At 42.7% G+C, this 26,458-nt stretch overlaps 1 protein-coding gene across 2 annotated transcripts in view; it reads right to left on the bottom strand.

Moving 5' to 3' along the window:
* Positions 1-26,458, bottom strand: part of GALNT10 (polypeptide N-acetylgalactosaminyltransferase 10) — a 77,729-nt gene that overhangs the window by 6,970 nt on the left and 44,301 nt on the right. For both annotated transcript variants that reach the window (XM_033072941.2, XM_033072942.1), the window contains exons 5-8: positions 11,391-11,576; positions 9,700-9,883; positions 8,703-8,820; positions 568-675 (exon numbers count right to left, since the gene is read on the bottom strand). In XM_033072941.2, the coding sequence (XP_032928832.1) occupies positions 568-675; positions 8,703-8,820; positions 9,700-9,883; positions 11,391-11,576 (596 nt within the window). The remainder of the gene's footprint in view (positions 1-567; positions 676-8,702; positions 8,821-9,699; positions 9,884-11,390; positions 11,577-26,458) is intronic.

Below are 26,458 nucleotides of genomic sequence, written 5' to 3'. Positions count from 1 at the left end.
CCCACCAGAGGGCAATGCAATCCCTTCTCAATTTGAGAATTAGTGAGAGAAACCCAGTGCAGGATAGATGAAAGCTCTTTCTTCTTTGGGCTACACTAGATTAAGAAATAAGATGGCACTGAACATTCCATTGTGGAAAATTACAGCTTGCCCATTCAGTGGTCTGTGATGCTTGAAGTTGAGAGGTCTTTCAATCACCAAAACCAATCACCACGCTGAAGCCTGCTGCTCTCAGAGAGCACAGCTATAAAATGACTGAAGTATTATACAAATAAAGCCATATCTTGTTTTTATAGCCAGTGCCTGATCACAAAATCCCAGCCCAGCACCCAGCAGTGGTTGATGTTTGGGGCATGGCAGCTGTTCACACACACATCTGCAGCTCCCTGGGCTCTCCTCCCTTTGTGCTACACATCTACTGCTGCAAAACTGCTCAACTTGGACTGTACAAGTGCAAATTACAGACAAAGACCTCTACATCTGCCTCCCATTGTGGGGTGAGAGTAGACAACAGCAAGGTCATGCTGCAGTCAGACTCCTGTCGTGGGGAATGCCACTGCCACTTACTCTTGCCAGGCTGACTCCTGTGGGAACCTTGTATGGAACATATTTCCTGTAGATATGACCAACTCTAGAGCAAGGGATGTCCTCCATGCGACCTCCACACATCCACACCTGTGGAACAGCAGAGAAACACATTCAATCTTGGCTTTATGGAGGAAAAAGAAAAGGTTTCCACATGATAAAAAACTTAACCCAGATTTTTACATTAAAGTACACTCTTCCCAAATCCCCTCCCTTCCCTGCCTTAGTCCCAAATCCTGTAACAACCCGCTTAGAGCCATGCAGCAAGCCTTGATTTAGCACAAGAAAAGAACAGGGAAAAAAACCCAAGCACTGAGAAAACAGCACACACCTCGCTTTAAACTGATATATGTTATTACAGCAATAGTAACCACAATAGTTAAACTGGGCTGCCATAAAAAACCCTGGGTGTAGGTTGTGTAACGAGGCTGTAAAAGGGAGGACATCTCCCTAGTACAGGTGGTCATGTGTTATGCAAAAGGCTCCAGGGAATTCATGAGCCTGTTCAAGTGCCAGAAATCAGAAGAAACTACTACTTTTTCCCGTGGTTATCACTGCTCTTTTATGGTTTCATTGCTGACAGTCATTCATTGCTTTTGCAGCCTTACAATTAAGTGGAAATCTCTGCCTGGTGAACACATAAATAGCTTTTTAAAAGCCCTCAGGAAGTCACTAGAATACACTGATAGTTGAAGAGGGCTACCTTGATGCTTAGTTAATGTCTAGAGGGGGCCCAAAAGCTTCCTTCCACATCTGGGAAGACTTCACTTTGTGCCATCACTCTGCAACAACTTTCTTTTATTCTGTATTTATAGCATGGATGTAGCAATTTTGTCCAAGTGAAACAAAAGGAGACATTTTCTAAACCAGCCAAACTACCTCATTAGATTTAAGAAATATTTCTGTGCTTCACAGAAATATCCAATCCATACTTAAAGAAAAAGTACCCTTTATTATGCCAAAAAAATGACTTTATGAATTCCTGAAGCAAGGCACTACCTTTGCTCTTCCATTTGCCCCTGGATTCCATGGGAGTGCCCCAAAGGTTGTGGATTTTGGGCAGGCTGGTGCAGTGCTCTTGATCTCCCCTTTCTCTGGAGCTAATTTGAGCCACCACAGTTCACTGTACAATGAGCTTAGTCAACAGCTTCACACACAGCAGACAATTCCATTAATATTCTACAGTGACAATATTAAATACTTAGCTCAGAAGAGAAATATTTGGCCAAGGCTGCTGCATAATTATTAGCTCTGACACTAAAGTCCTCTGGAGTTTCAGCTCTGTCTGCTGGCCCTAATAATTACAGTCATTTGCTGACTGCGTATAACTTAATGGAGGTTGGTTGCTCTCAGTTAGAGAAATATTTTTCACAGGCAACTTCTAAAGTTCAAGGTACTTAATTACATGTCGTTATGGTGAGAGAGACAAGAAGAAAGTTGACAAACACTCCAACAGAATTTCATTCCTTTTGTCCCTGCTGTGTCCTGAGAGGCTGGTGCAGAAGAGATGAAAAAGAAACCTACACTCAGCTTCTATGAAGTTTCTTATGGAATTAGAAATGCTTTTTATTCTGCAGTAACTGTGCTTTTGGCTGCAGAGGGCCAGAGTGTGATTTCACTGCTGGGAAATTAACAGGCTGAGAAAACAGGAATTTGGGCATGGTTTGTGTTTCTAGGACAGAAATGGGTTGTGCAAGGCTGTAAGAGCTGCAGCAGACTTGGGAACCAGCAGCAGAAGCCCAGACTCAGTGGCACAGACACACAAACACTCCTCAACAACCTGCACCACCCTGCACTGCACCCTGCAGCAAGAAGCCTGAGGGGCTCAGAGCAGCTGCACTGTGGTGTAACACAAGCCTGGCTGCAAACACCAGCCTGTTTTCCTTGCTGCCTGCCCTCAGGATGCCTCACCTGCCCTGTCTCTAAGGAAAAGCTTTCAGCCAGGCCACCAGGAATATCCTTCTCTGGAACATGATGTCCCTGTGTAAGCTGAGCAGCAGAGCCCTGCAGCTGGAGAGGAGAGGGCTGTCCTTGTGCTGCAGAGCTGGAGAAGCAGCAGGAGTGGGAAGCTGGACAGAACTGATGGGCCAGGAGCTCCAAGCTGGTACAAGACTCCAGGCACAGAAGACAACATTACACCAACACATGCAATGTGATCAGAAAAGCTACTTAACTGAGCTGCTTAATAAGTAAAACCTAACATCAGTTTGACTTGCTCTTTTCCTTAAAATAATTAATTCCAAATGATGCTGCAACAGAGGCAATGGAAAGCTTCCTAATCCCTACCAGCAGAGCTCAGTGACCCTTTCAAGGTACTTTGCCACCTCTGTGCCTTTTTAACGTTGCCTCATGCTGCAAGTGACAGTATGGCACCCGCAATACAAATCTAATTTTAAAGGCATGCTTTCCATTCATTCCTTGCTGCTTTGATTTATTTTATTAGTGAGCTGCTTTGTGTGGTGACAGAACTCATTACAACCTCCATAAAGACAATTACCAGTCCTTATCTATACAACTGGAAGAAGGGGAGAGGGAAAGAGCGTGATGTGCATTGGTAAAGCACAGCTAACAAAAGCATTAGAAAGCCAGAGCTAAAGGTCAGAGAATTGCATCCAGGGGTCTGTCAAAGAGTAAATGCAAGGGAAGCAAACCCAAAATAGCTGTGTGCTAGCTGAGGGAATGCTTCCACTCAGTTACTGGTATTTGCTTGTTTTTAAACAAGAGTACAGTTCCCAGGCATGACACCAGAACGTGCACTGCTAAAAATACCGCACTGTCAGACAGCTGAAACGGTGCTGGGCTGTGGGGCAGCACCTCCTGCCTTCCCCACAACACTGACTGTCACTTACTGCCTTCTCCTTCAGCCATGGGAGCCAGTTTCTTCTGGGTGTTTTACAGATCATGCCTCACTCCTCAGCTGAGATGACAGAAAACGTCAGAGCCTGAACTTGCACCTGATTTCAAACAGCCATTTACGCCGTAAGAACAAGAATTAAAGCTGGTCAGGCAGACAGTGCTTCTTACAATAATCTAATCAGATCTCATCAAGAGAGAACAGGAAATTTCTCTTCCTCCTCAGGCACAATTTTGCCAATCTTCATTTTGGGCTTGGAATCCAGTAGCTGACAGATCTGCTAGAACGAAGAGAAAACCTGGCTACGCTGAGGTCAATGTGCACACTGAGCAGATTTAGCTAAGGCCACAATCTCACCCTAATAATAAAAACTACACAGGGGAAATAAAATAACACTGGTGATATTGCTTCCATCTTCCCAGAGGCCTGGAGAGCTGTAACTCCATATTCATAAAGCGACTCCAGAGCCTTTGATTCAGTCGGTATGCTGTGAAAGCAGCAGATAATATGCCACCTATTCTCTACATGGGAATGTTATGCTGATCCAATTCCCCTTCTGCAATTTCAGAAAACAATGTCAGGTAAGACAGCTGAACCTCTCCTCTCAAACACACAATACAATGCTGCAGTTGGTGTGTGAACACAAATTATCTGGGAATACAAGGTTTATGGTTTCCAAAGACTGCACCATGATGAGCCAATGCTTCCCAAGAGAGGGAAAAACACAAAGGATAGTTAAGCCTTGAAAATAAAGCTGCTTCTGCAAGACACAACAGAAATGAAGACCATGGGATGGACCAAAAGAGAGCAGCTGGCTAGTTGTGTGAGCACACACTGAAAGGTGGAAAGAAAAGGACACAGGGGATAAGTCAAGGGGGTTCTCTGCATAACAAAGTAGGTGAGATGAAAGCAAAGGCAATAACTCAGGAAAATTGTAATCCTCTATACTGGAAGCATCAGCTGCTCCTGCTGCTGGGACTTGGTGCTCTCTGAGAGATTAAGGTAGCCTGTGAGGCACTAGGATCTGTGTGTTTGCACAGCACCTTCTCACACACCAGTACAGCCCCTCCTCACTGTCTGGAGCACTGAGAGTAATGACAGCACTTTCTAATAATCACATTTCAGAGAGTGGAGGGGAGCACTTCCCTGCTGCTGCGTGGTTGGAGGCTGCTCAGGAACCTGAACCAAGAAGAGGGTGAACAGAGGTAAAACCTTCAAGTCAATGGTCTGAAACTGATCTGTGCATCACCAGATAAGGGAGAAAGAAGCTACCCTGTACTGCAGCTGAGAGCCTTAGAATTAAACAGCATGTGCTGGCTAAAAAAAACCCACAAAAAAAAGCAGCAGAATGCCCAGCCTGTTCCAGTGTGGGCAAACGTGAGCTGCTGGAAAGTGGAGTGAGTATGTGCCTGGAATAAGCAGTGCAGGCTCACAATCAGCACTAACTTCAGCAGCACAAGTAGAAATGCTGTCAGAAGGGATCCCTTGGCAGCTGCACGCAAACCACACACCTGCCAGGGCCCAGAGGGAATCAGAAACGTGCTGCTGGCATGGGGCAAAGGAGAGGGAGCCTTTAGACATGTCAACAGCACTTGGATTTGCTGGAAAACATGTAACATGTTTTATGCTCTGGAAACCAGAAGCAATCCATGTTGATGCTTTGGGCTGAGGATCTGGAAAAAGGCAATGACCTACAATCACCAGAATAATTGCAATGGCTCTTTTCCTGTTGCTGAAGCAAAAATTGAAGACCACAAGTACTGACCAGCTCTTTTGTCTCCCTTTCAATTGTTCTTTTCAGGGAAACTATCAATTTGGCTTACTTGCACTGAGCCCTTTGCATTTTTATAAAGGCTTTACAATCTCCCAATTACAAGGCAAACGTTTCTAAAACTGAAATGATTTTTCACCTAGAGACGGACATTCTGGATTCTCGTTCTTTGCACTTCAAGTACAGTGTGCAATTAAAGGACTGAGAACCACATCACTTGGATCTGAGATACAAAGTACATCTATATGCCTACACAAGTCAGAGACATCCCTTTTTACTCTTCTGTTTCCCCATAAGCAAAAAAATCACAGGCTATGTATTTATGGAAGAGAGACGTGAAGCAGTTTAGTGAAGATTTATGTAAGCAAAACAGAACAGAATCCACAAAAATACTGGAAAAGAGGCAACATAATCTCAAATAAAACTGAGTGTACATAAGTGCTGTGCAAAGTAGCACTTGCAGAAGGGAACAGTTTAAATGCTTCACACATACTGCTCCAAATTAAATGCATTTATGTCAAGAGAATGAAGCAGTTACGTAGGCAGCTATTAAATTGTGTTTAGAAGAGGAAAGGTCCATTATAACTTTGGGTAAAGAATTGAGTTTTGTTCACACAATCAGGAAGATAAAAAAGACCAGAAAAAATTGAAAGAAAGGAGAGGTAAGGAAGTGACTCCATAAAAGCAAAGAACTCCACCTCAATGAAACCTGCTGAACAGAGGAACCTCAAGGCAGCAGAAGGGAAAGGTGGCAAACACCCCACAGGGACAGCTCTGAATGCTTGTTTACCCTTTCTCCAAAATACAAGAACAATACAAAATACAAGAACAACAATACAAGAATACAAGGTCAGCACCTGGGAATTCCCCCTGTAACCATCACTGGGATTGTGATCTGCCTGTTGTGTCTGGGGTGGCCCGAGCAGGAACAGCCTGACCTGGCTCAGAGACACTGAGCTGCCCTGGATACACACAGAAAAGAGAAGGAAGCAGTGCCTGTTTTCTGCCTGGGTATGGAATGGATAAACCAACTCCTTCGTTTCTAAACTAGAAATTTCTGCTTTAAGGGATTGCTAAGACCCAGAAAACAACAAACCAGCAGTTAAGGTTAGAAAGTTCACCTCAATTTTTTGTCCCTCCTACACACAGTATTTCCTAACCATATCTGATGCACATGTTTCATACAAAGTGCAAGGCTTCTAGAGTTTGATCCACCCTCCAGCTAAACGTTTTCTGAGGTGTTAAACACTGATGCTTTCTCTGTTGCCTTGCTTGAAAATTTCAGCTCAGAAGGAAGCAGAGCCAGCTGATAACAGAAATACGTATGATTTCCAAAAAGAAAGGAAAGAGGCTCCTAAATAAACTTGTTTATTTCCAGTCTCTCAGCAACAGAGCCCTGTATTTTAAAATAAAGGTAAAACCAGCAAAGCACAGTCTATGAATGGCCAAAAAAAGAATATGTTTAAGGGAAAAAAAGAACTCCAAAACACAAAATAACTCCCCAAGAAGCCCTGTACTCCTGGTGCGGCTCGAGAAGGCCAGATCCAATGCAATGGGTCACAGACCTGCAGTACAGAAGAGTACTGCACCTACAAAGGACAGGGACAGGAGCTTTGTCAAAGCTGGACTATAAATTTGGCATGCTTAGATTCTGAATTCCCATGAGATAATAAATATTGTGAAAGTGGGTACCCCACACCTAAAGCCAGAGCTTTAAATTATTTGACAGTGCACCTTTAACTACAAAATCTCAGTCTGCTTCTAAAGGTAAAAACGTAGCTCTAAGCTCACCAGGAAATGTCATAGCTTCATAAATTCTATGAACAAACCTTCTATTCTTGCAATTCCAGCAGAATTATTAAATCTATCAGCCACAGATGAATGTATCAATTTATCTTAATTTCTGAAAATACACTGAGCCTCCTTCAGTGGAAAACTTCATTTTTCTGTTGAACAATGAAAGAAAAAAGGGGGTCTTTGCAGAGATTAATTAAAGCAAATGTATCCCTCCATAAATTACCATCTCTGGACTGAAATAAAACACAGCATGTTTCAGAAGGGACAAGCAAACAGATGAATGAAGCAGTCTTATTTCCTGCAGATCAAGCAGTGTGACTGTCTGCTGTGGCACTGGAGACAAAGGGCTTGCCCAGCCACTGTCATCACTCTTGGAAACCAGCATTTTCAGAGAGGAAGAGGCTGAATGCTGCCCCTCCTGCAGAGAATGAACGCCTTACACAATTTCATTACATGCAATACAGAGATGAAATGGCTCTAACCACAATGGCACCCCCAAAGAGGGTGCCCTTGCCCTCCTTTCCTGCCACTGTTACAGGATAAGGGACATCCCAGATGCCTTATGGCTTCTGGTGAGGAACTGAGGGAAGAAAAGGCTGTCCCAAAATCAGTGTCTTTTCTCCCACTGTTTGCTGACCAGTAGCACATGGGGTGTGTGTATGGCAATGTGGTTTGCTGAGGATTGGTATCCTCTGAACTGCACAGAGGCATGGAGATTCAGGAATCTGTTTTGTAAAAGATCAGCCACAACTTGTCAGGGGAGACAGGCAGAATTTTAGCTGCTGAAGCAAAACTGTGCACTACATCCCTGCTATCCTCTGGCCTCGTGCTAAGGTCAGCTAGCCTAGACCAGTGGCATCCAGACACCTGTAAAATTAAATATTCAACCTCTGAAAGAAACCTCAAACAGTTTAATGTAGACATCTTTAATCTGTTTGGTCCTTCTCCCACTGAAGAGAAAACTGGCCCCCTACCTTCAGGGGTTTGGGACATTCTGGTGGGTTTCCCAAATTGGATTTCAGAGTGCCATATGCCAACCTAACACAGGGACCAGCAGTCTTGGTGGGTTACAGTGACTTGTTACTCTTTGTATGCATTTTTGTTCAGCTGGCTAACTCTTAAAGCCCTCTACTAACCAGTTTAGTCAGTCAGTCAGTAGCAGAACTGTCCCCAGGCCAGGCAGATAATGATCCAAAGTCACTGCCAGCAACAGTAATGACTCCAGTTGTTGAAGATTTCTTCCTGGGTAAGTAACAGCCTGAGTTCCTCACAGCCAGGGCTCACAGCTGGATTAACTACAGACAAAGTTCTTCTTCTGTCTGAGAACTCAAGCTGAGGACTGAGGTCCTCCTGGAAGTGGAATCCTCTTTCCCTCAAGGAAGGGAGTATTTCACCATCTAAGCAGCCTCAGAGGCAGAGCTCCAGAGCAGCTGACTTACCCTGGCTGGGAAGAGCACACGCACTGGAGTTGTGACAGCAGAATGAGGACACCCCAGCTAACCCTGCTCCAAAACTGACCCTCACTAGTCACTGCTCACACAGTGCTGATTCTCCTGTGCTCTGTCTCACTACTCCCAGCTCTTTTGCCTTTAGTCACACACAAAAGTAAGGACAAGACAGATCATTCACATTCTGTGCCTCAGAACAAATTCTTACTTTTCGAAACAAAAGTAATTTCCAGAGAACATGGCTCACCTTAAAGGATATTTCATACTGCTCTCCTCCCCATATCTCCAGACCTGCATCATACCCTCCCAGCTCCCAGAACCACTTTCTATCGACTGCAAACAGTCCTCCAGCCATTACAGGAGACCTTAAGGAAAAACCAGACTCCATATTACAAACACATTCAAAGACACAGATCTCTAGCTAAACATTTAAATAAACAAAGCAAGATTTGACAAATATTCTTTTCACCACCCAGTTCCCAGTGCCTTGTCAGTGCATCAAACAGCTGTTTTGGTGTTATCTACTGACTTCCCACTTGCAAACAAGGAGGACCAGACCAGGCTCCCTTCAGAACCTGCCAATGCCTCTCCTCCAAGCAGGCAGGAGTTGACCATGAAGTGCCAGGACACTGTATGCTCCACACATGGTGCTGTGCTTCTGTTGCAGGATTGAGTCTTTGAGTTTGACCTCAGAAAGTGTTTTGTGGGTTTGTTTTTCTTTTGGGTTTTTTTTTTAAACACTGCACAGTGTAAAGGACAGCAGAACTGTCTCAATGTTGGCAAGCACAGCAACAGCAGAGCACAACTTGATCACAGATTTACTTCTGCAGTGCACTGTAATAATCAAAATTGCTGTAATTATTCTGCTAGGTTTTCTTCTTCCCCCACCTGGGAATGACACATAACCCATCATTGATTTGTTTTTGGCAGAGCATTAGGGATACTAAATTATCTTTGAAAGATCTCAGTAATAAATGATCACATTAATTGTTACACATTAGAGTTTTCAATGAAAAGTTAACTTCTGCAGGAATTAATATGGCAAAAAAACAGCAATGAAAAGGAGAGTGTTCACAGCTACTATACAATGCATTTCTTTTAAACCAGCAAAGCAAACAGCTGCCAATAAAGCAAGCAGCTTAACACCAGCTTCTGGCTTTTGCTATGCTGAGGTGTAAACCAACCCTGCAGCAGGGTGTTATTTCATTAGCTGGCTCTTAGCACTCTGCGTTTCAGTAACTTACTCAAAGGGATCACTGGGGTCAGGTTTCTGTAACTCAGGAGGAATGGGGATCCTCTTGTAATACATCTCCCAGTCAAATGCCCCTCGCATTGCGTCTCCAGCCTGAGTCTCATATCCAAAGTGGTCATGATCAATGACATCAATCATTGGGCAAACGATAGTCTTGCGGTTTCGGGCAATGCGATCTGAAGATTGGAGAGACACGTTAGAAAACCTGCAGCAGCTGCCTCCTTCCACCATGAAATTACCAAAAAAAGAGCATCAAGATATGAAGTTGTCCAAGAACGACACAGCTTTCTTCCTGTTTCTTCTCTTGTGAGCAGATGCTCCAATTTATATCAATTTATTTGCTATTTCTGTAATCCCTGAGAGAAAATCACCAGGCACCCATCACCCAGAAGCAGAATGGGAAGACACAGCCACACTACCAGAGAGAACTGACTGCCAGGCTAAAACCAGACCTCCTGTACTCAGTAAGCAATCCTCATTTCCACAAGTGACCCAGATGTGAACCCCTTCTGTGCAGATCCAAATCCAGGGAACAACCCACGGCACCAGCCAGCTCTAATTGCCACACCAGAACCTGGCAGGAAGCGTTTCAGACTAATGGCATAAGTACTCTCAGCAGGCTCAAGAAATGCAAGTGTTACCTCCTCCCCTCCCAACCTTTTCTTTCAACTAAATAATACAACACAGGAAGAATTCCTGCATAAACACCTGGAATTTCTTAAATACTTTATTACTGAGAGGGTCTTTTGTTGGAAGTTAGCTCTCAGAGCAGAGGCAATAGAATGATGTTTCAGCCTCCAAAACACATCTCACAGAAATCCTTTCTGTGCTTTAAAAGTCAAAGCATCCTTTTTGTGTTCTCATTTAAACGGCATTGCAGCTAATTCTGTCCTCCCTCCCCAGGGCTCATAAAGCTGCAAATGTTTCAAACTACTGCCAGATATAACCTGTAGCGAAAGCAACAGGATAACCAACCACCAATCCTGCAGGAAAATCGGACTCTTTCTTAAACCTCTGCTCAACTATTGTTGCCACAGCCTATTTGAGGAAGCCACACCTCAGAAAGCTCTGACAGGTCACTGGCAGCAGGGCTGGGAGGGAGTTTGGTACCGGCCGGAGGCAGCCAGGTCCCAGAAACAGAAACTCTGTCCCTTCAATTAGTCATCCTTGAGAAGAACTGACACCTCCTCAAAGATGGAGTGCTGCCTTGGAAAAGGGTGCCCATGTTCTACAAATACACACCAGCAGCTCTCATTCACAAGAAGTGTTTTTCACAGCCTTGCAGACTATGAAGTTAAATATAGTTATATAGGAGATAACACCCTTAAAAGTACTCCAAAACTGTATGTAAAGATATTTTCTGTATCATAAAGCCATTCCTCTCTGCAAGCTGTTGAATGACCATGTGATAGTTCAGTCTTCAAGCAAGCTGTAAATTATTTAATATTTCATTTAATGAGGAAACAGAAGGACATGATTTCTGCTCTTTAACTAAAAAAGCATGTGACAAAGTTACTGCACAGTGCGGGACTCCAGAACAGAAAAAATGGCATTTTTAGCATTAAACACTACAAGCTGCCAACAATTCACTTGAGTCTTGTGGTTGGTTTGTTCTCTCTTTTACCCACTTACAGCACCAGGGGAAAGCAGGAGGAGGGAATACTTTCAGCAAGCCCCACTTACCCAGGAGAGGTGGCAGCCAGTTGACGTTGGCCTCGCAGTGGGAATCCAGGAAGGTGATGACGTCCCCGATGGCCACAGAGGCCCCCAGCATGCGGGTCCTGATCAGCCCTTCCCTCTTCTTGGTCCTCAGGATCCGCACGTTTGGGAACTGGGCCATGTAATCCTCCAGGCGCTTCTTCAGGTGCTCTGCGTGAAAAGGACACGGTGGGACAATGTCAGCAATGTCTCAGAAATGCTGTTCTGTCTTTAGCAGGAGGAGATGTCTTTGGAAGTATGGCCTCAGCAGGTAACAAATGCAGTCACAGGAAAAAGAAAGCAAAAATTACTGCTTTTTAAAGTCTTAAAATAACTGCCTAAGCAAGACTTTTGAAGATGTTCTAAAACTTTAGAAGCAATTAAAAACAGAGGAGAAAAAGAAAGGGACAAACAGTATAGGATGAGAAAGAAAGCAGCAGAGAAAGAGGAGAAGGAATAAAAAGACAACTGGCAGATCCTGAGCCAGGATTCTTGGACACTTGTAGAAAACCACTGTAACTTAGAAAAGACACAGGGGAATTCATTTTCAGAAGTAAACCACACTAAGGGCATTTAAATTGTGTGTGGTTTCTTCAAAACACACAACATAACAATCCACTCAGGCATAATTAAAAACCAGGAAAAAGCCTAGTCAGACACCCCTCCAAGCTGCAAGGCAGGCACAGCCACAGTGTGTACAGGATGGCTCCCCTACATGCTTATCAGAGGAGATTTGCAGTTAAATAGGGAAATATTTACACTACTGAACATGGACTGGAGCCACATGTGAATGAACACAGACAGTGGCAGTCACCACGATTAACAAGAATTCAAACAGCAGAGCTGCAGAGCAAGATCACTGAGTGATCAAAACAATGGACAGCTTGTTCCAAAGTGGAGATAAAAAGTTTGGTGTGCATAACGAGAGAGGGGAACACAGCTGTCTTTACATCAAAGAGTGAAGCAGCAAAGAACATCCAAAAAACAGGCTGAGCTGACGCTAGCCTCATCACTAATGGGTTGATCTTTTAGGCATCTGAAGTTTTGACAGCAAAGCCCATTCAGAGGGTGCCAGAGATTGTTCATTAATGCTCTACACCACCCACTGCAGTCAGCAACATGCAGGAAAGAAGCCTCACTAGACAAAACTTAGTGTGTTCCATCTAAGCAAGTAACTCTTAAAATCTCACACAACAAAACCTGACTAGAGGCAATCACTGAAATACAAATACTCTCACAGGGTTATTTGCCTTCTGTAGGGAATACATCCTCTCCACTCTGTACAGCACATCTTCCTCAGCTTCCAAAGGAGACACAAAAGGCAGGGGCTGGAAAGGCCAACCAGCAGGAAAGTGTCCCTGAACAGGGCTCCAGGGAGGTTGGGCATTGGAACAGCTCACTGAAAAGAGCAAAGGAGCAAATAAACTTAACCTAGATATGAGCTCTTCCCCTTGTGCTGACCTGGCAATGTGAGAATGGTCGGAAGCCCTGTGGTAACACACACTCTGTGCCTGCTCTTTGAAGCAGCCAGCCATCATGTGCCTGCCTTCAAACATCACCCAAATACACCTCCTTGCTTTTGAGGTATTCCCAGTAAGCTCAAAGCTTTGTTTAACATTCCTCAGGATTTTTTTTCACAGATCCATTTTAGTATTTTGCCTGACAAGTGCAATTGTCCCACAATATCTACACAGGTTTCCCTCTCAATAGAGCCCTTAGGACTTCTTGATGTCTAGTGTGCTTTTCCCTCATCCTTTTCAGGTCTCTTCTGAATAGATCCTCTCAAGCAACCAGAAATTTTGTCCACTCAATTACAGATATTTCAAATAAGGGCCTTCCACAGAGACTAGACATATTATTAGTGCAGCTGCCTTCCTCCTGAGGCAGTGGGTAGACTTAAAACGAGAAGAGGGAAAAAAAAAAAGAAAGAAAAGAAAAGCTACCACTGTTTAACATCAGAGCTCATCCCTTGCCATTGTTAGTTTGTCACAAAAGATTGTTTCATCGCAGAGAACAAACAATCCTCACTTCAAGCATAAATCAGCTAAGCCCAAACCAGGATGCAGACTTTACTTAATGTACCCAAGACAAGATAAACACCAGAGTGGCTGCTGGTGCTTGTTATAATAAAGGAGGGAGTTGTCACACAGACACTCTCAGTCTGATTTCCCTAACAACAGCCAGAGATTGATAACAGCAGAAAACACTTGGAAGATCACACTACACAATACTTACATTATCCAAGCCAAATCTATAAAGCACTGGAAAATCTTAAAAAATCCAAAGCTCCAAAATCAATGGAAAATCTAAAGAGATCTTCCTCTTTATTTTGATTAAAATGAGACAATGAGACTGTGAAAGACCCCAGAGGTTTGTCTACCACACGTGTCCATCATTTCCATTTTAGCATTTTAGTTCTTTCTGAACTTTCTGGTTTGTGGTGCAATTTCATCTGTGGTGACACCTGGGGCAGCTGAAGTGATTCTTCCAGGGGCACAAGCACAGCATACTCAGGCTGTTACCAAACATAAGAATGTCCTGGGATCTGGTCTCACACACAGAACCCAGGAGGAGAACACAGAGGCACTGGGCTTGGCCATATCAGTTGTGATGATGATGACAGCTGCTCTGCTACACTGACTGAGGACAGGGTGATTTGCATCTATTGATGAACAAGCAGCTAAAAATGGAGATTTCCCCATGCTTATAGTGTAATGGGGAAAAGAAGACATAGGAGCCATGGAGTTTTCTCAGGAAAGTACTCTGTAAAGAGACAGCAGGGAGTCTAATCCAGACTTCTCACCACATTCCCAAAAGCTGGGTTTGGCTCTTGAGCACATCTTTACTACATTTCTATAGTAAGAAAATACCAAAGCATTCCATGCTTGCAGTGAGAAGCCTGCTGTTTGCTGCACTGCTGAAGTGCCTCACACATCAGGAATGGTGTCCCTGAGGGCTGGGAGAACAAGGAAAAGCTGCAGGTGCTCCAGCAGCACCTGTGTGCTCACTGCTGCAGGGGACACACTACTGAGGGCAGTCCTGCAGCCAGAGGGATGATGCTCAGGTAAACTGCTCCAACTGCTGCAGAAAAATCCATGCTTGGTCCCTGCATTTTGTAAGATTAAGATTTCTCTATCATGAACTGCAAGTGGGCAGAATTTATTGCATCTGCTTTGCCTAACTGAAGAGTCACACATTTCTAAGCAACCTCACAATGTACAAAACTCAGTAAAATGTGGTTTTCAAAGAGATTTCTTGTTTCTTTATCCTTGTGCTATTCCTGCCACACAGCCTGGCTTCTATGCACCCAGACAGAAAACAGTTATTTCATTCTATTTCAAATATTGTCCCAATTAAGCCAAATTTTGCTTTTAGAAGAAAATTTTAAAAAAACCAAACAAGTGCTGCTAACTGCTACAAAATTTAATGAAGCTTTAAAAAAATATATTATGGAATCTTGTCACACTGAGTAATTTTTATTACAAGGGCAATTTTCTTTAATGAAAGTTGTTAGGTGAACTGGATGGATTCCAATGGCTGTGCCTATGCTGGGCAAAGTAACACAGTCCAAAAATATAAGTGGGAGTAAGATTATCTGCAGATTAAAAACTATTCTGGTAGTTTGCTAACACAGTTAGCAACAAAGCTGATGTACAGTGTATACATTAACAGCACCAGTCAAGAACTGCTGCTTTCTTTACTTTGAGCTGTAAATGAAGCTGTGTGAGGACAGCAGAGAAGCTTTAACAGACAGTCTGGCTTACAGAAGCAGCCCTAAACTTTCAAAAAAAAGGTATTTTTTTTCCCCTGGGTTAAATTTCTGTGGTGGTCTTACTGTACTTCTTCCTACTGGCCTCATTCAAGCAGAGCTGCCCTCAGATCCCTCTGCTCTGGTGACCACTTGTAGCATGGCAAGGACTTTACAAGATTGGAATTCCTCATATGCAGTTGATTTTCATTCCCACATTGCACTTTGCCACCTGAGGAGGCACCTAACAAATTCAAAAACAAGCATAGGCAGAAGATGAGTCCAAGGTTTTCCCTTTTTTTTTTTTTTTGTAATAGCTTATAGTCCCAGTAACAGCTCTGTAGTATTTGGCAGGGAAGGGAGTACCAATATTTGCCATAGAAAAAAAATATATCAGCCATGACTTGAAACTATTAAAGTGATTTATGTCCTGAGAAAGAACTATGAGTGAAACAGTTCTCCTGTCCTACCAGTGCATTTCATGGTTCATATGATACCATCAGCTTTGGTTGCTCAATTTTACACTGCACAGCACATCTGCAGCTCCTTTACCATATGTGTACCATCAAGCCAGCCCAGAAGGAACAGCAGTGCAGAAATCAGAAACATTCCCAGAGACTTTCCCACATTACTCAGATTCCATTGGTAACACCACAGGTCCCTCTGCCCTACAGGATCCTGGCACCTGCTGAGGTGAAGATGTGAAGATGGGAGATCCACTGCACTCTGAAAATCCAGGGAACCTCCCACTGAAGGGCACAGGAGGACAGGACAGGAGGATGTGCAGAATTCCATTTCAGGCAGAAAAGCACTGTTTCCCTTTCTGCAGGTTATTCTGGCTGCTTTCCAACACCAGAGCCTGGAGTGCCAGCATGCATCTGGCATTTGTTTACAGGTTAGCCCAGCCTGCCATCCCCACCCTCCCACATGCAGACACGCTTGTTGAAGATTACAAATGAATCCATTCATTTTTACTTGGATACTTGGCCCTAATGCGCTGTTTAACAATTTAAGAACAAATTATACTTCTTCCTGAATCCATCATAATGTGCAAGCCAGGCCTCCCTGAAATAGAAGATTCTAAATCATTGAAATTAACTTCTCTCCCTGTTTTGGTGCAGATGAGTAATCCTTTGAAACAGCAAAATATGCTGTTATCCAAACAGGCAGCACTTCCACTAGTTTTAATTTTCTTTCAATGTTTTCACGCTCTGATCACTGAAGTTGGTTGGGAGGATAATAAATTGATTTAACAAATTGTATTATGAGCACCAGTCTCAGTAATAGAAAACTGATTAGGCTGATCACAGCTTTCCAAGCTGAATCTTCTTACAAAGAGGAAAAGGCTTGAGAAGGGAGAGAATGAATATTTGTTGCTTCACTGATTACAGTTCTAGGGTGAACTCCAAAAGGGGAGAGAGCCCAGTTTCCACTGCTCATTCTGCATCAATGTTGGGCCTCAGCACAACTTTAAAAAGAAAAACTGAGGGGGGAAAGGTTTCTGTGCATGGGACAATAGCTGAATGTGTACCACCCCACAGGATAATACAGCATGGTTTGGACTTCAATGAAAGTTAAAAGGGTTTGCTGAAAACCTTAATGGTTTTGTTCTCTTTCTAAGTGGTTTCAAACCAAGCTTCTGTTTCAGGTACAATAAAGTGCACAGAAGTCCAAGAATGGAGCCCAAGAAATAAGCCAGATTGTGAGTTAGTGGGGAAAGGGCCCTGGTGTGAGCCTGTGCTGTGGCAAACTCAGGTGCATCAACTTCTGCTGTCCTGCCTGTGCCATCAGTTCATCTTCAGTTTGCAAAGGGAATTTTCTCAGTGCTTCCTCCACCCTACAGCAGACATCCCAACCCTGCTTAGACAGCCTTCAGGAAATATTAGGACTGAATGCAGAGACAAAGGTGTAATTTTTAAAAATAAAAATTCACCCTTACTGGCATTATAAATACACCCAGACCCCAAGGAAAGTTTTGGGCTGGATTCTCAAGAAGGGAAATACACAGGGAGTAATCATCCTAGTGACAGCACAGCATCTCAATCTCTCAGGAAAGTTTAATTTGTAAAGGAGTCTATTCCAACTGCTGCTTTCTGAGGGAATCCAGAAAAATCCATTTACTTATCTTTCCTTCATGCTGTAAAGGTTCAAACACCTTTTGTTCCTCGGGAGCACTGCAGCCAACCTGTGGTGTTATGCATCAGTTCTTAATTCCTGCACACTGACCTCGTGGCCAATCCACAAGATCAGTTTTTCCCCCTCTGCCAGAACCCACCTCTCCCCCAGGGGAAACATCAAGTCATTCTCATCAGTTTACTCTTCTCCCTTCCCATTTCATTAAATATGTATCAAGATTAAAGCACCCACTTAGGTTTTTCCCTCTTCTGTTGACTACATCTCATCTAAAGAGGGTATTTTGTGGCTCTCAGTCATTTCCCCTTGATTGCTTTTAACCTCAGAGCTGCTGTGCTGGCACCCACACTGCAGAGATGCAGGTTTTGGTCCAGACAGCCTTTGTAGCTGCAAAACAGGGGTGAATTCCTTGCAGTACACTTAATATTCAGCTCAAGTTTGATGTAGCCATGGTGACTGGCAAGGAAGGGCATTACTGTCCCAAATACTGCCTTCAGCCCAAGGAATCTCTGTGCTCATCTTACGGCCACATCAGTAGCTCTGACTATCCAGTTGTTTAACCTACACTCTAAAAATCTTTAATTGCCTTTAACCTACAGCATCAACTGCTTTCTGGGCACTGGAGAGACAAGCAGGGATGCAAAAGCATCTCAGAAGTTTGTTCCTCTGTGCCCAGGGTGCATGTCAGGATACAGCCACTGCTGCCAGGGACGTTCTGCACAGCAGATCACGACATGAACCTAAAGCTATGACCAACAGCAAGGCAAAACTTGCCATCATTTGAAGAGATGCAGGCAGATGAAGTGTTAAGACAATTCTTACGGAAATATTTTGGAACGTATCAAAGCTGTGAGATTAAAGCCTTAAAAGTCACAGAGTTTTGCTGGGTAAAAAAAAAGAAAAGAATAGAAGATGCCAAAACAAACCAGTCCTCAGAGAGCTGGCTTTGTACATGAATAGTGCTGATAGAGGCAAAGAACTTCTTGGCCTGAAAGTATTTGCTCTGTGCAAATCATCAGAAAAGGAAATATTCCAGGAAGAGCACAAGGATTGACAGAGAAATCTGCTCCAGACTTTTGTCTTGTTAGAGAACAGTCCTTTAGGCCTGAGATGTAACTCACTTGAAAGTGGCTTTGATTTGGTAGGAATGCACCCCTTCGGATCCCACAGGCTCTGATCTCAAGTGTCTAAGTGAGGAAGAACAACTATGAAGCCTAAAATTAACAGCAGAGAACTACAAAGTTTTTTGCTCTGGGGTTGCAGCCAAACTGGAATATTGGAAACTAACTGATAATCCTTCAGTCCTACAGTGATGCTTAAACATTAACAACCATGAAAGACAAAGCAGAAGAAGGTCTGACCTGTAGTCTGTGTGTCAGAAAACAGAAAATAACGTATTTGGCAAATGAAAAAATTAGCAATACAGCTGCAGGGAGAACATACACAATTGTCCTGCAGTAATAAACTCTGTAATGCCAGAAATATAATTTACAAATTCTTTTCTTCTAGACCTCTTCACCATCAGTTCCCAACACTCTGGTTTACTTTACTCACAAAAAATGCAGCTATCACAGTAAGTCAGTGACATCTGCTAGAAAGGTCAATAAATCTATTAAATCCTGAAGCACAAATCCAGGCCTGTCCACAGCTGCACTGATACCAAAACTAAGCCATCTTGTGGGCAATGCCATTATCAAGTAGCATGTTCATTTTATCTGGATGACAGAGGACAGGGCAGGACTGATAGCTGAAGGTACCTGCTTTTAAATCTGGAGCTTTGGCTTCTTCTGCTCAGCACAGTTAAACTACTGTGCTGCATCAGTGCATCCCTGTTGTGGGCAACAGTGGTCCTCAGGAATTGATGCTACACAGAGAATTGTGTGGCATTTCTTTACCAAGAAGATAAAACTGCAATTAAAACTACAAAAGGAGTGCGGTTTGGTTTATCCACTTTTATTCTTCAGTTGAAGCAGCATTTAGCTTCCAATTTTCTCCAAGTGAAGAAGTTTCCACCTTTATTAAAGTCCCTGTGTGAAACAGCTGCTTTGTTAACACCACTCCAAATGCAGGTTTAAATAGCAGAAACTATGATTACCAGTAACAGATATCATATATGGGCAGAGGGTGTTTGAATCACATTTCTAATTAACTTCTATAGAGAAGCAGCTGTAAAGCATTAAAATGCTGATTTGCACTGCAGCTGGCAGATATCTAGATTTTTGACTCCTAGCAGATGAGGACATGTACTTCAAGGTGAGGAGAATAAAATTAAAGCTGTTTTCCTGCAAAGTTCCTCTAGCAGAAGCTACATGTGTAGGGTTTCTTAGCAGCAAGCAATGCACTGAGATTTACTTAATGAGCTGTAATGGAAACCTGCTCCTCAATTATTTATTTTTCTTAAACTTTAGACTGCCAGACATCCTTCACTACACAATAATTAGCTGAGAAAGAGGTCACAGTAAACTCGACCTTTTAAAGCCACCTCATCTCCTTTCTAGAAGAATCTTTCAGCCACAGAACTGATCTTAGAGAAATAAATACAATGAAAAGTAAACTGGTTAGTTAATCTAGGCTGTCACAAACAAAGCTGTAGTAAACAACTACAATAGGCCCTCATGCCTCTTAAAACACCAGAGAATAAACTTTTAATGCTCCCCAGCCACTGCCTAATGAACAGTGCAGGTTTTAGACATCCCTTTATGAAGGGAATCCATGAGTACAGACATTAAAGACAAATTAAAAATGAATACTCAAAAAAAGGGAAAACATAAAATTGAATCTCATCCTGATCATCTCACTCTGATCCAAAGCAGACTCTGTCACTGTTATCTAAAGTATCCCACACCCACAAGACACTGCCAGAAATGGAAAGTAACAAATTACTCTCTTCTCATAAATAAAAATGGGACATCTGCACCAGATTTTATTTTATTGCTGCCTTTGGTGCTCACTATGGAAAAGAGTGTTGGTGAGTTCACAAATTCACTCCTGCACTCATATCCCTGCTGTGCTACCTGGGACTCATGCTGCAGTTTGGGGCAGAAATTTCACATCTCTCCACCCAGAAGAACCAACTTTCTCCCACTCACCCAAGGGGAGATTTGTCTCACTGACTATTACTTCAAAGATATTTTTTATGAGTTTAAACAGACCTGAGATGGTCTGGAATGAATTCTAACAAGGAAAAATCCTCTTTATTTTGTGACTTAATTTACAAAATCAATCTTTTATTTGGGACAATTATTACCACAATTTCTATGAGAGACCTTGAAAGCAACATTTAAAATGTTGTGGAAAAGCACAGCTGCCCCAAAAGAGCTTGGCTTTTCATTTTCTCCATACTTTATGGTAAAAAGCTTGAAGATAAACATATTGATAATTCAGCAAGAAAAGCTGTCATCACTTTGTCCTAAGCACAGTCACTCCATATTCTGAGATGTACTAACCAGATGCACTTTAGTGCATTTAAGAGAAAAAAAAATTACTTTTACAGTGCATGTGCCTAAGATGAAAAGATAATCTCTTTAGCTGCATAAATCCGTTACTGTTCCATTTAAAGATCAGAAAGAATTCAAGTATTAAACCTTTTTCTATTTCAGATACTGAGAACACGATTTCTTTCAATTAAGGCCTGGCAGATGTGGTTAATGGAACAGCTGTATTTGCTACACACCTGCTGCTGTACCAAGTGCCACATTAATCACCCCTTGCCTTCTCCCTCACTACACTACAGTGACTTCTGACCAAATTATGCTGCTCATGGTTCAGCCAAGTTGCCTCACTCACATTTGGTTTTCCATTCAGATTATCCCACACCTCCAGAATTACATGTACTGCAATGCCAAGAGAGGTTTAAAATGTCACAGGGATTTATCTGTCAAGGGAAAAAGCAGGGTTTGGTTGTGTCTGCCCTCTGATTTGGGAAAGGATGGGCTCCAAAGTGTGCAAATGTCCAGGGCAACTCCAGGGTGTGATGGCACAGTGGTGCAAGAGGGGACAGGGCAAACACTGCTGGTCAAAACCCAGGGCTGAGATGACACTGCCTTGGGAAAACACTCCTTGGACTCCTCTATCAAAAGGCCCAAAAGCCCCCTGCTGCCTTTTCCAAATTGAACAGTGGCCACACACCACATTCCAGGCTCACTGTGCCTCCCAGACCCCAAAGAACAGCTCTGACTTCAAAGTCCTGCTGAACACACACAGCTAAGGAAAAATGGAGTCAAAATGGGGAAGGAGTAAAAAAACATTTAAATGCTTGAATATGTAAATAGAACAGACTCCTAAAAAACGTTTTCACAAATTAAGATGAGGTTCAAGGTGACAGGGTAGTCTTGGAAAATGAAGCTGGAATCCAAAATTTCCATAATGACTCAAGGGAAAATGAGCTCCCATACACATCCCTCAGAACAAAATTGTCTCCTTGAAATCCATGGCAGCCAAGGATGTATTTACACAATCTCCTGGACAACCACTCCCTAAACCAGATCATGTTTAACATAAACCCCAGAAGGTTCACTTTGCAAATGTCACTGTCATTTGGTCAAATATATTCAAATACTTGGGCTGAAACCTGTTGCTGCCTCCCAAGTCACAGGTGCAGGTTTTGCCTGGTTACTCTGAGAAGGATGCTCAGTTTTCACATCTTGCCACTGTATAGACATGCAACACCATAAGGCAGAGGGCCCAGCTGGGTTAACACTTCCAGAACACTCCTGATGTTTGGAGACTGCAGTATTTTCAGTGCTGCCACATTCAGCTTTATTATTGTACCAACACAGTGCTTTGCATGTAACTCATGCTTTGGAGATGACTGATGCTGCAGTTCTCTTCTTCAACAAGGGACAACAGTTGTTCTAAAACACTGTCATTTACACCAAAGTAATCTTAAAAACAAGTAAGAACAGGCTGTCACTCAGTATGCAAATAATGGAATGCTGAAACGTGAGTTTTATGTGAAATTCAAGCGCTTAGCCGCAATCACTGATTTCTGTCAAGCTCAGCTATAAAATAAGATAAACCCTGTGTGGTGTGTACCCTTCCCTCTGTGCACACAGCCAGCCCCAAGTACACCACAAGATGTTTTAAATGACATTCAGCAATTAAGTCACAGCCTCCTGCACACAGTGAGCTTCAAATATCTTGAATAATTTTTAAATTTTCATTGCTGCAAAGGGTGAAAAGGTAAAAATCCTACCATGTCTGACACTAAGGGAAAGGCTGAAAATTCCATGATATCAGTTTGTTGCAGAAGCACATAAATGCAAACAATTAGCTTGCTTTAGAGGTCTTCTTTTACAGGTGTTTCCTAGATAAGTTATAGGAGCTCTGCAGAAAAGGACCTGAGTCCCTTGGGCACAAACTGAAGCACAGGAAATGCTGTATAATCATAAGGCATTTTTTTAATTACCTTTTTTTTAAACTAGGTCACTGACAGAGTGACTGAACAGCAGAACAGGTTCCCCAGGGACATTATGGAGTCTCTATCCTTGGAGATTTTCAATATTGGAGTGAATAATAAGATCTGGAGAAACTTGCTGCAGCAGAGGGGCTGGGTTAGATGATCTCCAGATGTCCTTTCCAAACTCAACTATTTTTGATTCTGTATTTGCTCCAGTCCCACCTGCACCTGTAAGAGACCTCTCCTCCAAAATAAAGGAGTTTGCCTTTCACCAGGAGTGTTTGATGTTCCACTGCTGTGCTGGGCTACCAAATATGTACCAGGTGAAAAGCAAAGAACATTCTGACAAGCATCCTGCAAAGGGATGTGCTCTGCTCCTCCAGCTCAGGGCTGATTGCTGAGAGACAGAGAACAGCTTTACATCTGTTCAGGCAGACACTGAGACAGCTTTCACAGCAGAAGTGTCCACAAGCTACAAGAATTAGGTGGAGACCAACAATTCATTTTGTACAAGACAGACACTACAGCTGAACAGCTCCATTTCTCACCACAGCAATTCAGGCTGCAGGCCCAGGGACTGAAGCAGACCCTGCAGAACCATGAACTGCCTGCCTGTTCCTTGTGCCAGCTATCAATAACAAAATGCCATCAGAGCTGACAGAAAAACCTGCAGCGTTACAAACTGACCTGCAATTCCACTTTTCTCCTCCTCCCATTTCTATGACAGAATAGAACCAAATTCCCACTCAGCATGGTAATTAGATATTCAAAAAGCAAACAAATTTCAGCTGACAGTCCCCAGGAGAAAACTGATATACATGGGAAAAACATTTTAGTTTACTTAGGGCCATTCTGTTAACAACAGGCTTGGAGGGATGCAATTAGTACCCTGCAAGCCAGCATATGAAAAGGTTTAATTTAACCTATCAGACCTAAAAAATAGCTACAGAAATTAAAAAGTGAAGCCAAAAATCCACACAGGACTGCCACAGCTAGAAGTTTTTATGATCAGGAATTCTAGAGTGGTAATTCAAAAGGGTTGCATTCTGATTTCTGCTTCCCCAGAAGGACAGGCATTATTTTGGACAATAGCTGAGGTTCATCAAACCCATGGAGGTCAGTCTGTGGCTCTCTAGCAGTTCTCTGTACCAAGCAGAAGGAAGAAGCAGCCAATGCTGGGCAGGTTAATTCTTATTCTCCAATAACAGTTTGCTGAATTGGTGTCTCATTCTTCAATATAACCTATTTTCTTCTGCACAGAAAATCCCTACCAATGTTTTGAACTGAGGAGAAAGTTCTTGCATCACTCTCAATCAAGTTTGTGGGGGGACAAAAGCATTACAGCAGTCCTAATGCAATGCTGCACTGACAGCAGAGACTACCAAGAGAGAAAGTAAAAAACAGCCCTGCATTATTAACTCTGCTGTGACCAATGGCACATGATGGAAAGCAGCTCCTTTTAAATCAACCCAGCCTACCAAGGGAATCCCCACAAAGACTGAAGTGCCAGGAAGGAGCTGCTGGAGGTGACAAGGTGGGCTGCAGCTCAGGCAAAGGGGATGGAAGCACCACACCGACTGACCCCAGTGACAGGCAGCCTTTCCCACAGCACTGACCGACACAGAACCCTGCACTAAATCTGGGTGAGGAAAGGCTCTAGACTTTTTTTAGATTTGGACCATGTGCATTATACTGCAGGAATACAAAAAAAAAAACCCCAAACCATTCCAGGCCAGTTGTTCCAGCATATTTTGACTTTCCAAGTACAAAGGAAACATTTAAAAAACATGACTCGTAAAGCTTTTGCTGCTCCCTGTTAAGATTTGCTGTCATCAGGACAACATCTTTTGGATGAAAAATATTTATTGCTAAAGGTCACAGAGTTGTCTCTTTCAAAAAAATTAAGAAATAAATGGCTGCTGACACTTCCAGATGATGATTCATCTGTCCAGGAGCTCCAGTAACACATGGCCACAGCAGCCCCTCAGGTTTGCTGCAGACCACAGCAGCCACCAACTAACCCAGCAATCTGTCTTCAATCTCCTGTCACTCTGTTAGCCAACTTCTTCGTTCCACACCAAAAATTCCTTACACTCAAGCTTAAAACCAGATGAAAAACATATGAAAATAACATCTGTCAAAATAACATATGAAAATAACAGTGTTTGCAGTAGCCAGGTTTCCACATTTACTATTTCTATTATTACCAAAGTCCTCTTCTCTTCATGGTGCAGCAAAGATTCTCCATGTATGAGACACAGAGATGAAAAAGGCTGAGGGATCAGCACCAATATCACAATTCTTAGAAACCAGTGAAACAGCAGAACAAGAGAGAAACATTCCAGCCCCTCCAGGGCAGCTGGCAAACCCCAGTACATTTAACCCCAGCACAAATCAGCACATCAGAAATTCTGGCAGCAGGGAGAGAGTCTCCTTGCCAGGGAAGGTCAAGCTATTGAAGGTTATTCTTTAAAGAGTTATTAAAGTTCTAGAGGTCTGTTTAGACAACCCTCAAGTGAAAGGCCAGCATGAGACACAGCAGAGATATCCCATGTTTTATCCTGTCAGAGTAACATCTTGATAAAAAAAAATTAGTAACAGATTTTTATTGAGCGATTATCCTTTCCATCTTTGGCTTTTCACTGGAGTTTATGGCAACTATTTACTGATGTCTTCAGGGAAGGAGATGACATTTACTGTTCATACTGTGCCCCTCTGAGCTCAGACATGGCCTCTACTGTCACCACATCCAACAGTGATTCTGTAACTTCAAAAGAAAGACGCTGCTACCAATTTAGGGGAATATTACTTCAAACAGAAGCACAGAATACTTGAAGACAATACAGAATACTTTGCAGACAATGCAGAGGGCCAATCATTTATGATTTGCAAAGAATAATCAAGAATTTTCTTCTTATTTTTTTTACTGCTCTCCAGTTCTGTGGCACAGCTGTGATGATCATCATCTTGGATGTGGAGTTCTTATTATCTGCCCAATTTAATCATAAGAAACAGATAACCAGAGCAATTGCCTAACAATCCAACAATGTCCTCTTTTTAAACATATAAGTAAAAGTTTTCCTGGAATTTCTGCTCCTTCAAGCATTTCAGTTTGATGCATTAAACTATCAATTTTCAGTTACTGGGTTGAAGTGTTTGTCATTTAAGTTTTGGGGTTTTGTGTAGTTTGGGTTTTTTTTAAAACAACGGTAAATTACAACCAGAAATTTGTAACCATCACCCTTTCAAGTCAAAATCATCTGATTAGGATTTAAGAGCCCCCTCAGACTAAGGATCTATTGGAGCACATTGTGGGATGTGGAAGCCAACCCCAGTGTGGTTAAGGAAGAAAAGTGCAGATACAGAACTGGCAGCACTGAAGGAAAGGTGTTTCATCCTAACCAGCAATTGTCCCAGTGTGCAGAAATTAACTGTGCTACCAGGAAAATACTGTTTAAAAAAGAAACCCAACCAAGAAAAATCCCCCTCCAAACAAAGAGAACTACCACACCAGTTTTTAACACACTCTTTGTATGAGTGTTATTCTCTTCCCTTGACAATTCAGCTCACTGTCCAGCACCTGGAATCTTTAATATCCATTTATAAATAGATGCTGCACACAAATGAATCCCAGCTACTTCTTGCAACTTTTGTATGCAAGATGGATGACCAAGGGAGAAGAGTTTTTTCTTATCACAGGCAGATGGAACACAGAAGAGCAAGCTGGACAAAAAACAGACTGAGGAGCAGGGGTGGAGCCAGGAGGGCCCTCTT

Source organism: Catharus ustulatus, chromosome 15 (assembly GCF_009819885.2).
Source record: "Catharus ustulatus isolate bCatUst1 chromosome 15, bCatUst1.pri.v2, whole genome shotgun sequence".
NCBI lineage: Eukaryota > Metazoa > Chordata > Aves > Passeriformes > Turdidae > Catharus > Catharus ustulatus.
This window is presented reverse-complemented; position numbering and strand designations above follow the sequence as displayed.